Source organism: Cydia pomonella, chromosome 2 (assembly GCF_033807575.1).
Source record: "Cydia pomonella isolate Wapato2018A chromosome 2, ilCydPomo1, whole genome shotgun sequence".
Lineage (NCBI taxonomy): Eukaryota > Metazoa > Arthropoda > Insecta > Lepidoptera > Tortricidae > Cydia > Cydia pomonella.
Window position 1 is genome coordinate 33,651,487 of NC_084704.1, and position 14,164 is coordinate 33,665,650.

The 14,164-nt window shown below is 39.1% G+C and overlaps 3 protein-coding genes and 1 long non-coding RNA gene across 4 annotated transcripts in view; 3 read left to right on the forward strand and 1 right to left on the reverse strand.

Moving 5' to 3' along the window:
* The window catches only part of LOC133515455 (uncharacterized), a 28,412-nt gene extending 26,011 nt beyond the window's left edge, over window positions 1-2,401 (forward strand). Inside the window, exons 14-15 of the mRNA XM_061848005.1 lie at window positions 824-950; window positions 1,279-2,401. Coding sequence (XP_061703989.1) covers window positions 824-950; window positions 1,279-1,405 — 254 coding nt within the window. The 3' untranslated portion in view covers window positions 1,406-2,401. The remainder of the gene's footprint in view (window positions 1-823; window positions 951-1,278) is intronic.
* Window positions 1-13,159, forward strand: part of LOC133515476 (uncharacterized) — a 45,287-nt gene extending 32,128 nt beyond the window's left edge. Inside the window, exon 2 of the long non-coding RNA XR_009799029.1 lies at window positions 12,956-13,159. This is a non-coding gene — a long non-coding RNA (uncharacterized LOC133515476). The remainder of the gene's footprint in view (window positions 1-12,955) is intronic.
* On the reverse strand, window positions 3,275-6,939 carry LOC133515468 (cuticle protein 21-like). Its single transcript, XM_061848021.1, has 3 exons — window positions 5,387-6,939; window positions 4,812-4,988; window positions 3,275-3,889 (listed from the first exon to the last, which is right to left on the reverse strand). Exons 1-3 carry the CDS (start codon window positions 5,600-5,602, stop codon window positions 3,704-3,706), a joined length of 579 nt encoding a protein of 192 aa, XP_061704005.1. The 5' UTR covers window positions 5,603-6,939; the 3' UTR covers window positions 3,275-3,703.
* LOC133515465 (protein SCO1 homolog, mitochondrial) lies at window positions 8,336-13,159 on the forward strand. The gene is made up of 5 exons (XM_061848017.1): window positions 8,336-8,739; window positions 9,066-9,189; window positions 9,749-9,830; window positions 10,431-10,557; window positions 11,667-13,159. Exons 1-5 carry the CDS (start codon window positions 8,467-8,469, stop codon window positions 11,814-11,816), a joined length of 756 nt encoding a protein of 251 aa, XP_061704001.1. The 5' UTR covers window positions 8,336-8,466; the 3' UTR covers window positions 11,817-13,159.
* Window positions 13,160-14,164: the final 1,005 nt, after the last annotated feature.

Consider the following 14,164-nt stretch of genomic DNA (forward strand, 5'->3'; position numbering starts at 1 on the left):
TGAGGTTCTTTCGACAATTCAATAAAATATAAGGGAAATACCTGTTTTTCTGAAATTGCAAACTCAGCACTGTATTACAGCCTAGAGATACATCAATTGGAATTTCTAATGAATTCTACTGAATTAATGAAACGAGAATGAAAACAAGATTATACCTTATTAATAGTGGCAATAGCACAAATAGTTATACGTTTCATGATATGAAATTATTATGAAACAGATACGAATCAATGTCTCACTCGACGGCCTCGGTTTCCGGTCGACCGAGCGTCTTGTATAACATCATTAACAATTAATGCGTCTAGGCACGTAACAGTCGCACTCCGCTGATTATCACAATTAAATCATTATGGGAATAATTAATGCTAAGAAAATTGTTCTATCATGCTTAATCGGAAAAATACACGGGTAATTTTGTCTGCAATATTGATTTTTAAACGATTTTATTTTAATGAACAGTCACTATCAGATATATCGGAGTGGCCAAGGTGCTCACAAATATCTCAACAACACGCCTAGAGTATTATCACAGCCCTAGAGTGCGAGTTCAGATATTTTTGAGCACCTCGGCCTCTCAGATATATCTGATGGCGACTGTACGTTAATAGATTAACTCCGAACCCCGTGGCGTGGTCTGATATGGGTACATTTTGGTTTGTTTATATCGGTTTACCAAGTCAAAGCAAGTAGGTACACATAAATGTACGAGTACCTAAGTAGAGGGGTCTTAGGTAGGCCGAATCCATAATTCCATATGTATTACGATATGAAGCGCGATTTTAGACAACATATGCAAGATGTGATAATGTTTGTTTGTACACAGCGGAGGAGCCGCGTGAATTCGATAACGGCCTAGTGTGCGTGCATGAGCTATTGCTGGTGGCGCTGGCGCTGGCCTGGCTGGCCGTGCAGGTGTTACTGCTGCTGGGATGCTGCGTCCTCGTCAAGCGGTATGTTGGGTGGTATTCACATTGGATGCGGATTTGCACGCCGTTCTGCTGTGCAGCAAGCTATTTACGCGCATAACCCTGTAGGTGTGCATAACCAGAGCAGCGTGTGGATCCGCCTCAACGTGATAACCTCGATGGAATAATGTGCATACTGCTGGAGTCGTGTAATGATGGTAGCTTTAAGAGTAGCATGGCGCATGGCTGCAACGCAACAGCAGTTAGTTAGGTGTTCTCATCTTCATTTCATTTATGGAGTGCATGAATTCATGGCAAGAGTCACGTTTCTTTAATAGCTTACAAGAGCTTAATCAATTATATTTTGGATCAGGTACCGTAAGCTGGCGGAGATGAACATGCAGAAGGACTACCAGGCCTTCGACAACGTTGGCTTCGATTCCATGTCGACGCACCGTCGGGTCCATTGGCCCGATCAGAACATTGACGTGCTGCAGTAATGGCGACCAAATCTGTACTTACCTAGGTCTTATAGGGCTTGACTTACGACAGAATAATTATTTGCAAATCATGCTAATTCGAACGTACACTGACATCGGAATGATGCGTCGATATCGTGTGTCTCGCTCGCGGTAATACATGTACGGACAAGTATGGGCTAAATGCTCGATAACTGAATGACATCATTTTGATGTCGATGTACGTTCGAATTGACCTTTATGCTTTCCTTGTTGGTTACAGCGACAATTCAGAATCTGAATGTCACGTGTCGTAGGCGTACCTATTTATTTAAATCTTTGAGGCGAAGCGCAAAAATTGAGTGAAATGGAATATTTTAGTTATGGAACGTTTATTCAGATGTGAAGATGAACAACGCAGATAGGAAGCAAATTCATGTATTTATATTAATAAAATGGATAAAGTAGGTTAAGAAAAACATAATTCAGGCTCAGGAGTTCAAGGTGTCAACCGATGCAGTCGTCGAATTATTGGGTGCAATCATTGTGCAAGTTTTATTTTAAGATTTTAAAATTATCTCGGTGTAATTGTATTGTACAGTTAGCTACAGAAAAAAGGTGCCCCCCCCCCCTGCATATAAATTTGTATGCCGCGGGGTATACTTTTAATAGTTCCTTATTACATCTTCTTATCAAAATACAAAAGTTTGTAGTTTTTATATAATTGTGTTATGCAGTCGATTAAGCTAAAATGACGTGCTCCAGAAAAATGAGATTCCAAAACGCCTTATTTCAGCCAAGAGTACTGTTCATTAATAGTAGGTAAATAGTTCGGAAGTAGTAATAACACAATTTTTTATTTATTTATTTAGATTTAAAACTTAGTAAGCCCTTGTAAACATTCCAAAGTAGTTGAATTTCTTATTTATGTGTTCATTTGTTGAGTGCTTTATTGAAGATATTTAAATTAATAGATAAAATGATGTTGAGTGAATTGTTATAGGTCTTTGTAAGAAAAATAAAATCACGTTTCCTATATCTTTTTTATTCTTTTAGCATTCCTCCTATTTTTTTTACATTTTCCCTTGCATGATAAAATAAATAGCTTTACACGTAATCAACAACATCTTAACCATCGTTTTTTATTATCGCAAAACGGTTGTTATTATCCAGTCAGTTGTAACATCACTTGATTATTTAGGTTGAATTATTCCTTGACTAGGACATAATTGAGTACATTGATAATTTTGACCGATATTGGATAGTTACTCATCGCCTTTGCTGAGTGGCAATAAGGGTGGCACGACACTATAATTTATTAACCAAAATATGGATACATGTAACACACATTTTAGCTGTACATCGAGCAACAAAAGTGCATGACCAATTTACGAATAAATTCCATTCATAACTGGTCATGCACTTTGCAGCTCGCTGTACATGTATGAACGTATACAGTATATAGTCCTTCGAACCGGATCTGAACTTGGCGCATCCCAGTCATTTATAGTTTCAAGCCGTGCAGTATTTTCAAATAAAGAAACTTTCCGTTGAAGGTTTCCTCGCTAGGTTATTATAGAGATCAATATTTCGCGTAACATCAGCTACTCACTGTGTGTGTGTTTTTTTGGCAAGCAGTCATCACCGCCCATGGACATAAGCATCATCGGCGGAGCCACTTATGCGTTGCCAACCTTTGAGAACCCTAAATACCTGCTTCTTGAAGAACCCCATGTCATAGAGTAAGGGAAACACCTCAGAAGGTAGCTCATTCCACAACTTGCACGGATTGTCGGATTGAAGATTTTGTAGGTATATAGTAAATACAGTTAAACCAAGATAAGTTGGCAGCAATTTTGATAGCCCAGACGGTGCACGGGTTATTTTAAACGTCCAACTTCTATGAAATTATGACATTTACTTTACACTTGCACCGTCTGGGCTATCAAAATCGCTGCCAACTTATCTTGGTCTGACTCTAGTAACAAATTATTAAACGAGTTACGTTGAATATCTTTTCCCTGTCCTAACATTATTAAATACACTTCCGGATTTTGCCCAATGTTCTCACTGGCCGATATTTGTGGGACTATTTATTGATTTCGAAATTTCTGGGTAGTAAACATATACAGTGTTTTATTTATTAATGTTTCGGGGTTGTTTTATCGTAGCTGATATTGAGCAAATAAAGATCATTTGAGACATAAAGAGTCCAGTCGCAGGCGCCGGTGTCGCTGGCGCAGGCGGCATGATGCCCACTGGCTGGATTATATGGAACTTGGTTGTTTTTATGGGTCGGATAGGCTTGATTCGTCCCGCGGGAATTTGGGAATCCATAGTCTATCGCGTGGCATTAGCGGGGGCAGCTACAGGCGCGGGGGATGCAGGAGAAGGCGGCGCGGTGCGGGCGGCCTGGCGCGGCGCGGCCTGGCGCACGCTCTGGCGGTTGGAGGCCGCGTTGTAGTGGTAGCCGTCGAACTTGTCCGCCGCCGGCGCGGGGTACGTTGCTGTGCCCATGTACATTACCTGATCATAGAGAATATGTCAATAAAAAGAAGAAACGCTGGAAGCGCTGGTGGCCTAGCGGTAAGAGCGTGCGACTTGCAATCCGGAGGTCGCGGGTTCAAACCCAGGCTCGTACCAATGAGTTTTTCGGAACTTATGTACGAAATATCATTTGATAATTACCAGTCGCTTTTCGGTGAAGGAAAACATCGTGAGGAAACCGGACTAATCCCAACAAGGCCTAGTTTACCCTCTGGGTTGGAAGGTCAGATGGCAGTCGCTTTCGTAAAAACTAGTGCCTACGCCAAATCTTGGGATTAGTTGTCAAAGCGGACCCCAGGCTCCCATGAGCCGTGGCAAAATGCCGGGACAACGCGAGGAAGAAGAGAGAATATGTCAATAGAGGGACCTCAATGTTACGGCACATCAGACACCACGAGAAAAGCATTTACCTACTACTGCCCGCGTAGCCAACGTGCCTATCGTTCATGCTTCGTGGCGAACGAAACGCAACTGTCACAGTCGCACTAATTTGGAAGAGTGATAGAGAGATATGACTACGCTACGCTACGGAGCGTTAACGATTGTAACGTTGGCTACGCGGCCTGTTATTGTTACCTATAAGTAATTTGTAAATGGAGTCCACTGTAGACGAAGAATCATCAGATAGCAGGAATTACTCTTACGTGGCTCACCCGTGGTTTGTGGTGCAGCATGATGGATCTTTCTATCACTACTCGTATTGTGGTGGCAAACATGGGTTTTAAACAGCGTATATCATATATCGCAAATGAAACAAAAACTTCTTTTGTAGGTATAAATAATTTGTATCCGTAAGCGTGATTTCGACCGAGTGATATTGTCCATGGGAAAACAGCACGTGGTAGAATCTGGTCAAGTAATCCGTGATCTTCCTTGTACCTAAAGTCCAGTTTCCACTAACCTGTGGCTTGTACCCATCAGGTCCAGCTTCGTACTCCACCAACTGCATGCGCCCATCAGGCAGGAGCACGTGGTAGGAGCCGGTCGCGCGGTCATCCTTACGCTTCTCGTTGTGACCGAAGTCTAGGCTCACGCCGTTGTCTTCCACGTTGTATGAGAAATCGTAGTTCGCTGGTAACTGGAAGAATGGATAACATAACAAATATAGTATGAGGTTCTTCAAAAAAAAAGTATACACGTTTTTAAAAACTCGGCAACACGCATGTAACACACCTGTAGTTGCAGGCGTCCATAGGCTACGGAGACTGCTTATCATCAGGCAAGCCGTCTGCCTGTTTGCCAATTCATCAATTGCCTGTTCATCATTCATTATTTATAGGTAATAAAAAAAAAACAATCAATCATACATGATTGTATGAGGATTTTTTTGGATACTATGCGATGAGTCGAGTTATTTATGGCAGAATCTCTTCTTTTCTTTTTTATGGTTCCTTACCAAAGGAACCCTCGTGGCTGTCCGTCCGTCCATCTGTCATATCGCTAAATATCTCGTTTAAATTAATGAGATAATCTTACGGTAGGTTCGGGAGCAGGCTTCTTGCCGCCGGGCTTGGGCGGCAGGTACTCCTGGCCCGCCACGTCCGTCACCAGCAGAAACCAAGCTAACAACGATACCTGAAACAACGCCACAGAATAATAAACAGCACTACGCAAGTCGCAGGACTCGCAGGGCGCCAAAGAAGGCCCGGTGTGAATGGGTGCAAATTTTGTGTCAATGTTCACAAGTACCATAGACAAAACTGCATGTTAATATTTAAACATAACGTACCTTCTTTAGCGCAGGTAAAGCATTAAGTACACTTTCAGTTCGAGCTCCAGTTAGTTTCATTTTAAAAACTCCAGACTAAGAATGTAAGCAATAATCTCCTTTCAATTTCACTTGTTACAGAGATTTTCTTGTATTACAGACATTTACAGCAGGTTACTTCAATTAGAATTTCAAAAATAACTGAATTTATATGTCTACAAAAACTAAAATAACTTTTAAAGTTACTCAATAAGGACTTTTATAGCAAAAATGTGGCTACGATGAACGGTCCTCTAATCCTTTTTTTTGGTCTTTGCATATATAGGGATAGGCGTGATTGACCCCATAGTATTGCACTTGCCTCGACTGATAATAGTTATTCCAAAATAAACTTACGCAAATAATTCTCCACATTTTAAACGAGATGAATGATCTACCCGACAATGGCGGCAGGATGTAGGGCTCCGTCTATATAAAGCCGCGGGGCTGCGGTTGCGCGCTCCGCCCCTCGCATTTTTCATTACCGCCGAGCACGACCTACGAAAATTTCGACAGAAGCAACCGATAATTGCTATTAAGTATAGTAATAATGTACAAGTGTTAAATAGTTTCATTTCTCAAGCCTTGCAAATCTGCGTACTTACCGCAAATTAGGTGACACGGCGGTTGATTAAACTGAATGAGCTGACTAATGTTTAGACTGCAGTGTGCCATAGATAGACCTGCAGATAAGACATACAAACTATAGTACATTGTGCAACGAGGGGGTAAGTGAAATATTGGAAGCCAGGGTGGTAATTCCCAACAGCCGTAGGCTGGAGGGAATTAGAGACCCGAGTTTGCAATATTCTTACCACCGGAGTTACACACAATATTTTTCATCACACTTGCGAAGAAAAAACTAAATTTTAAGCGGAATTATGTTTAAATAGGTTAGGCATCGAAGGCACAGACCTATTCTGCATTCAGCCGCGATTGAAAATTACGTAAAAATATTTTAAACGGCTATTCAATTAATCAAATTAAATATTTTTAAACACAACCAAACATAAACTAGGCAGCACCAAAGTAAAACTCATTTACGCTACTTGGTTTGTATGAATTAGTGACATAATTTAAAAAAAAAGTTGTAACTCCCTAGGGAGTTGTAGCTTTTTAGGGTTCCGTAGCCAAATGGTAAAAAACGGAACCCTTATAGATTCGTCATGTCCGTCTGTCTGTCCGATTCTGTCACAGCCACTTTTTTCCGAAACTATAAGAGCTATACTGTTCAAACTTAGTAAGTGGATGTATTCTATGAACCGCATTAAGATGTTCACACAAAAATAGAAAAAAAAACAAATTTTGGGGGTTCCCCATACTTAGAACTGAAACCCAAAAAATCTTTTTTCGTCAAACCCATACGTGTGGGGTATCTATGGATAGGTCTTCAAAAATGATATTGAGGTTTCTAATATCATTTTTTTTTAAAGTGAATAGTTTGCGCGAGAGACACTTCCAAAGTGGTAAAATGTGTGTCCCCCCCCCCCCCCCGTAACTTCTAAAATAACAGAATGAAAAAACTAAAAAAATATATGATATACATTGTCATACAAACTTCCTCCGAAAATTGGTTTGAACGAGATCTAGTAAGTAGTTTTTTTTTTAATGCGTCATAAAATTAAAAAAAAAAAATTTTTTCATCAAACCCATACGTGTGGGGTATCTATGGATAGGTCTTCAAAAATGATATTTAGGTTTCTAATATCATTTTTTTCTAAACTGAATAGTTTGCGCGAGAGACACTTCCAAAGTGAAAAAATGTGTCCCCCCCCCCCCCGTAACTTCTAAAATAACAGAATGAAAAATCTAAAAAAATACATGATATACATTACCATGCAAACTTCCAACGAAAATTGGTTTGAACGAGATCTAGTGAGTAGTTTTTTTTTTTAAAACGTCATATAATTTAAAAAAAAAATTTTCATCAAACCCATACGTGTGGGGTATCTATGGATAGGTCTTCAAAAATGATATTTAGGTTCCTAATATCATTTTTTTTAAACTGAATAGTTTGCGCGAGAGACACTTCCAAAGTGGTAAAATGTTGAACAAAATCTAGTAAGAAGATTTTTTTTAATACGTCTTAAATGGTACGGAACCCTTCATGCGCGAGTCCGACTCGCACTTGGCCGCTTTTTTTCATAATCCATTACTCCCACGGGAACAATATAGGCCTTTGTCCTTCAGTACACCTGCATGAAATAAGATCTTTTTGAGCCCACCACCCAAACCCACGCCATTACCCGCCCTTATATGCGATGCAGACATCTACACATAGATATAGGACGGTGCATCTACATAAATAAACGGCCAAAACTTAAATCACCGCCTTAATGTAACCAACCTTTTTTAAATATTCAAATATTTATAGCATGATTCAGGCAGTTATCAGCCCTTTGACACAATTAAAAAATAAAAAGTATTTATTTTTAAATGGCATTTGCATGTTTTCTTGACTAAATTTGGCCATTATTTCTTTATTGTGTATTTTAAAATGCTATAAGTAAACTCTAGTTAGTTTATAATTTAAAATCCAAAAAAGACGTTTTATTGTAATTTTATTTATATTTTTATTGTAGTATCGCGTAGCGACAAATCGATACTATCGATAGTTGTACTTTTCTTCTGGTAACACATGTCATTCATATTTTGACATTGACATACGCGTGACAATGACAATCTGTAGGTTTGACAGCCAGCTGATATGATAATACTCCCAACGAGGAGCATGTAGAACAGGAAAAAGGCATTTAAAACTACTAAATACATTCTTAACTTTGTCTTCGTAACACAAAACAAACTTAAAATGAATTCCCTAGTACGAAATAGTAGGTTAGCATGCCGCGCATTTTCAACGTCGCTGGTGCGGCAATGCGCTCAGCCGCCTAAGAGGAAGCCGAAGCAGTTCTTGGGGCCTATAACGTGGAAGTCCATGGCGGCGATGGCGGTGGTGGGCGGCGGGCTGACGGGCTTCATGCTGTACGTGCGGAAAGAGAAGCAGGAGGCGGTGGATAGGGAACGTAAGCGGCAGCTCGGCAAGGCTAAGATCGGAGGAGATTTTGAGCTCGTGGACACGCAGGTGTGGATTTAACTGCTTAATCATTGTTATGTTTTTTAGTAATGTATCACCCAGGCTCTGCAATAACTTGTTGTGCTTTTGTATTGGAACCACAAGTTGGATCTGCTTTCATGAAAATAATATTGAGTGTTTCCTACAAAATAAATTACTTATGAGCTAAAAGCACAGGACATATGTTTTTCATTGAATGAATGTCTTCTATCATTTCTAATCTCTTTATTTGAATGACCACTTTTTGCTGGTATTGTATGTAATTACATATATAAATTGTGCAACACAAGTACACATAAATTGTGTAACATAAAAATGTTTATTTATTATTTTAGGGCAAACTGGTAAAGAGTACAGATCTCCTAGGCAAATGGCTACTAATATACTTTGGATTCACCCACTGTCCTGACATTTGCCCTGATGAGCTGGAGAAATTAGCGGAGGTTGTCAACAAACATGGTGAGTTCATGGAATCTAAAATTTAAAATAAAAATGTGTTGCTGTAACACTTTCATTTGAAGAAAAAAAGATTGGAAGAGGAGTTCATCAGAATTTCACTTATCCTCTTAAGGCCCAGCCATAGAAATGAAAAATCCAAAATTTGCCACTGGAATTTGAACCTATAGTGCACGGAATAGAGTAGATTTTATTTTGTTTGAAAATTGCACGAAACAAAACAAATGCAACTCTGTCCTAATTGAATATGATTTAAATTTCATCGAACTGAATAAGTCCTATAGGTAGGACCTTGGGCCTTACGAGGTTAAAACACTGTTCCTTTTATTATTATAATTATATTATAATGTTTCTGAGAAGCTGAGTTTTCATTTGACACTGCAAAATTTTTAAGCCTTCATTTGTTAAATCTAGCAATTAAAATCAGATTGCTAATAGCATTTTCAGAAGTTTTAAAATAGTTGCATTCACAAGCTATAAGTATAGTAAAATGGTTCCTAAGGATACATACGAGTAAGTGCATACTGTTTTCCAATAATCATAACATTAAACTTGTTTACAGATGCAACTCCATCTGCACCACCTTTGCAACCAGTATTTATATCTGTAGATCCTAAGAGGGATACACCTGAAATTGTGGGAAAGTAAGTTTATTATTGCAATATTTAATGAACTGACTAGCTAAAATCTAACATCATTGATATATAGATTGTTTTATCCATAGGGATCTTCTCTCTCCAATCTTCTAATTTGACATAAATGATCAATAGTGGAACCTAGAATGCTTGAATTTTTTGATTAGGTGAGCAACAATGTTGATGTGATAACTTGTGTGAGACGGAGCTCTTTAGTTTGATGCACTCTGTCAAACTGCTTTTATTGTCTCCTGTGACCATCTTTGCCGGGTGATATCTTCAATTTAGACTGGCAAAAAACTAACCATACTATCTAACTTACTTCTGTGAATAACTAGATACTTAGGGCCTGATTCCCAATGACCAAGTAAAAGTATTGGATAGTCAATTAACAAATAAATAAACCGCCAGGTAAAATTTCCTGCAAAACTTAGCTGAAGCTTATCTTCAAATAAGCCAGTTAAGCTTATATGAAGATTGTGAAACACCAACAATGATTTTATTCATCAGATAAGTGATAAGTAGCTTATTCAGGACTTTACTTGGACATTGTGAAACAGATTAAGGTACAAAGATTGTTCGACTAATTCATGTGCACGTTATCGGCAGATACTGCAAGGAATTCTCTCCTCGATTCTTGGGCCTGACCGGCACCGTCGAACAAGTTCAGAAGGCATGCAAGTCGTACAGGGTGTACTTTAGCGCGGGGCCGGAGGACGTCGACAATGACTACATTGTAAGTGTATCTTGATTCTAAGGGGCTAGCCAAAATAAATGACAATGGTTTATAGGAAACGTCAATCAAAACATCAATTAATTTAAGAATAAATTAGACTAGCACTAAACAAATTTTACTCAATACTGAAAACTTTATTGACGACTCTGGATACAGGCATTGTCAGTTATCGAAACAGCCTTCCTTTACAAATAAAAAATATATGGAAATGATCACGTGACATCTGTCATCATCACGATACATTATAATTTTTCGATGGGCGTTTGTCATCTTGATAGTGTTTGAATCGTTATAACAAATTCAACCTTTTGGTTGACAAGGTGTTAGTCAGGGACCACCACTTCCAATTTATTATAATTAGTGTTTTCTCCTACAAAGAACTCTACTTACATGAGAATCTTCCTTGTTTATATGTTAAAGCAATATTGGCTCTAGTAAAGGGATAAAAATCGAATAAGCAAAGAGAAGTTACCCTCTCGGACGGCTTTTATAATTGCTCAGCCCTTCCAAACTGCTTATCCAGCTTTGAAAGCCTAATGAATTGGTTTTCGGGAGCAACTCTTCGGTAAGCAAAATCTCACGGAACTCTCGGAAAACCCTTGTGAAAAGCAAACCCTCAATAGGCATACCAAGCACACGGAGGGATACACTGGTTTTATAAATAGCCGGAATTGTAAAACAAATGCCTTGCCCTGTTAGTATGTCAGTGTGGGACCAATCTTGGAAACGAAACTTGACCGACTTCCCGATTTCCGGGTGACCGAAATTTTGCATAGGTATGTAAATCGGATGGCAGGAAACCGCGCTGGATCAGGACAGGTGGCGTTCTCTCGTTTCGGAGGCCAAGATTATTTTTGGGTCGCTGAACCAAAGCAGTTAGTTATGTAAATCGGATGATAATGCAATATTATGATGACATGGAGCTGATCTGATGATGAAGACAGGAGGTGGCCATGGGAACTCTGTGATAAAACAACGCAAACCAAGTTTGTTTTGGCGATGTTAGAATTATCTCGATGTGTATTAGTTGCCTGTGGAAAGAAAAATAAAGTCGGCGATAAAAGCTTGTACCAAAAATTAGATTTTTGACAAAAACTAATTATGTTCAGGTGGATCACACCATCATCATATACCTGGTGAACCCCGAGGGCGAGTTCGTGGACTACTACGGCCAGAACCGCAACGCGAAAGAGATCCACGACTCCATGCTCGTCAACATTCAGAAGTATGAAGCCTCCAAGAAGTCCTCGTGGTTCTAGAAGGGTCGTCACACAGAAGCACAAGTTCTCTTCTGTTCTCGAAAGTTAAAAATGTTGGAGCTCATGTTCTGAAAGTGATTTCATTGATTTGTGAAGGCTATAAGCGGGTCCCGAAGTCCTTCTATTCCATATGTGGGGGTTCCATGCCTAAAGGGTTTTAAAATATAAACAAAACACGTCATTCGTTCATTTGACCAATGTCTAAAAACATCCTTTGGAATGATGCCGTTTGGACGACTGGGTGCTGTAGTTTTTACAAGCTTTTATTTAACTTGCCCTGTTAGTATGTAAGTTATTTTGTTAGTGTCAAGTTGGAAGCTAACTTTGACCCACTTCCCGATTTCCAATTGAGCTGAAAATTTGCAGTCGGTTGACAACGCAATATTATGGTACCATCGAGCTGATCTGATGATGGAGACAGGAGGTGGCCATAGGAACTCTGTGATGAAACAACACAACCTAATTGTGTTTGGGGTTTTTAGAATTGTCTCGATGAGTATCTGTAGCCCGTAGTAAGAAATGAAGTCAGCGTCAAGCTTGTACCAAAAATGTTTTTTTTTTTTAAAGTGGCCATAAGAACTCTGATGAAACAACACAACCTTGTGTTTGGGGTTTTTAGAATTGTCTCGATGAGTATCTGTAGCCCGTAGTAAGAAATGAAGTCAGCGTCAAGCTTGTACCAAAAATGTTTTTTTTTTTTAAAGTGGCCATAAGAACTCTGATGAAACAACACAACCTTGTGTTTGGGGTTTTTAGAATTGTCTCGATGAGTATCTGTAGCCCGTAGTAAGAAATGAAGTCAGCGTCAAGCTTGTACCAAAAATGTTTTTTTTTTTTAAAGTGGCCATAAGAACTCTGTGATGAAACAACACAACCTTGTGTTTGGGGTTTTTAGAATTGTCTCGATGAGTATCTGTAGCCCGTAGTAAGAAATGAAGTCAGCGTCAAGCTTGTACCAAAAATGTTTTTTTTTTTTTAAAGTGGCCATAAGAACTCTGATGAAACAACACAACCTTGTGTTTGGGGTTTTTAGAATTGTCTCGATGAGTATCTGTAGCCCGTAGTAAGAAATGAAGTCAGCGTCAAGCTTGTACCAAAAATGTTTTTTTTTTTTTTTATGGCAAAAACTTATTTAGTAGGTACCATCAGTCGTAAAAGTGCCTGGCGACTTTACAATTAATCATCAATCAAAATTTCTCGATACAATTTCGCAGCTTACCATACTATTAACTTTCGGGAACAGAAAAGACAAATTAACTTAAATATGAGCTTTTAATTAGATTAGACATGCCTATAGTTTTGAAGTATTTTTGTTTAAGTGAAATAAATTAATTTGTTACAAATGTTTTTTTTTTATCACCCTGATGTAGTTACTATTTAACCCACTTAGAAATAGAATAGAAATAGAATTTGTTTTATTCATAAACACACAAACAGTAATAGACAGACATAAAAGAGAACATAGTGAGAGTAAAGTGACACGAAATGGCCTCATCTCAGCATGTTGCTGGCGACTTCCAGCGCTGATCTTCCGATGAGAGACTTCGTACCGTCATAGTAGGTATACTATAGTTTAAATATTAGGTAAGGTGAATGAAACCTGATTTAGAATCTCTGTTAAGGCGTCCGCTAGGTGGCGCGGTTGCACGGAGCGGGTGAGGGGGTTAACGAAAAATAGTATGTGCGACGGACTTTACCTACAATAGCACCCGCGTGCGTGCGCCCACGAACTCACCCGCCCACGCTAGCGGACGCCCTTAGGCTCTGATACCCTATTATTAGAGTATACATACATATGTTCAGCTGATTCCATTATTTCAATGCAATCTGCGAATCGTTTATTACTTTAGAAATAAACTAAGTACATTATACATATATAAAGAGAAAGACGTTCAAAACGTGCATCCTCCCATGCATGACATATGGATGGGATGCGAAACCTGGTCATTAACAGCAGAACATATAGACAAAATCGTCAAATTCCAACGAGCTATGGAGAGAAGTATGCTTTGTACAAAACTAAGGGACAGAATACGGAACGAGGAAATAAGGCGAAGAACAACTCGAGCGTATCGACCAACAAAAGACAAAGAAAAACGGAGCAAGCAAGTGACCCACTGGTACCCACTCGGCTGCAAGCGGAAAACCGGTCAACAAATAACTAGATGGGAAGATAACATCCAGTTTACTCTAGGACCCCGCTGAACCAGAGTTGCTCTGGACAGACAGAGTTGGAAGAGGCCTATGCCGGCAGCTACACCACATTAAGAGACTTTTTATAATAAGACAACTTAATATTTACAAGTAATTAATATGTGGATTAAGGGCTTATTTAATTAATTTTATAA

Coding starts and splice junctions, on each gene's coding strand:
- LOC133515468 (XM_061848021.1), bottom strand. CDS start 5,602: ATGGTACTTGTGAACATTGACACAAAATTTGCACCCATTCACACCGGG. Junction 4,989..5,386: donor AGCCTGCTCCCGAACCTACC/GTAAGATTATCT, acceptor CCATTCTTCCAG/TTACCAGCGAACTACGATTT. Junction 3,890..4,811: donor CTGATGGGTACAAGCCACAG/GTTAGTGGAAAC, acceptor CTCTATGATCAG/GTAATGTACATGGGCACAGC.
- LOC133515465 (XM_061848017.1), top strand. CDS start 8,467: ATGAATTCCCTAGTACGAAATAGTAGGTTAGCATGCCGCGCATTTTCA. Junction 8,740..9,065: donor TTGAGCTCGTGGACACGCAG/GTGTGGATTTAA, acceptor TTATTATTTTAG/GGCAAACTGGTAAAGAGTAC. Junction 10,558..11,666: donor ACGTCGACAATGACTACATT/GTAAGTGTATCT, acceptor AATTATGTTCAG/GTGGATCACACCATCATCAT.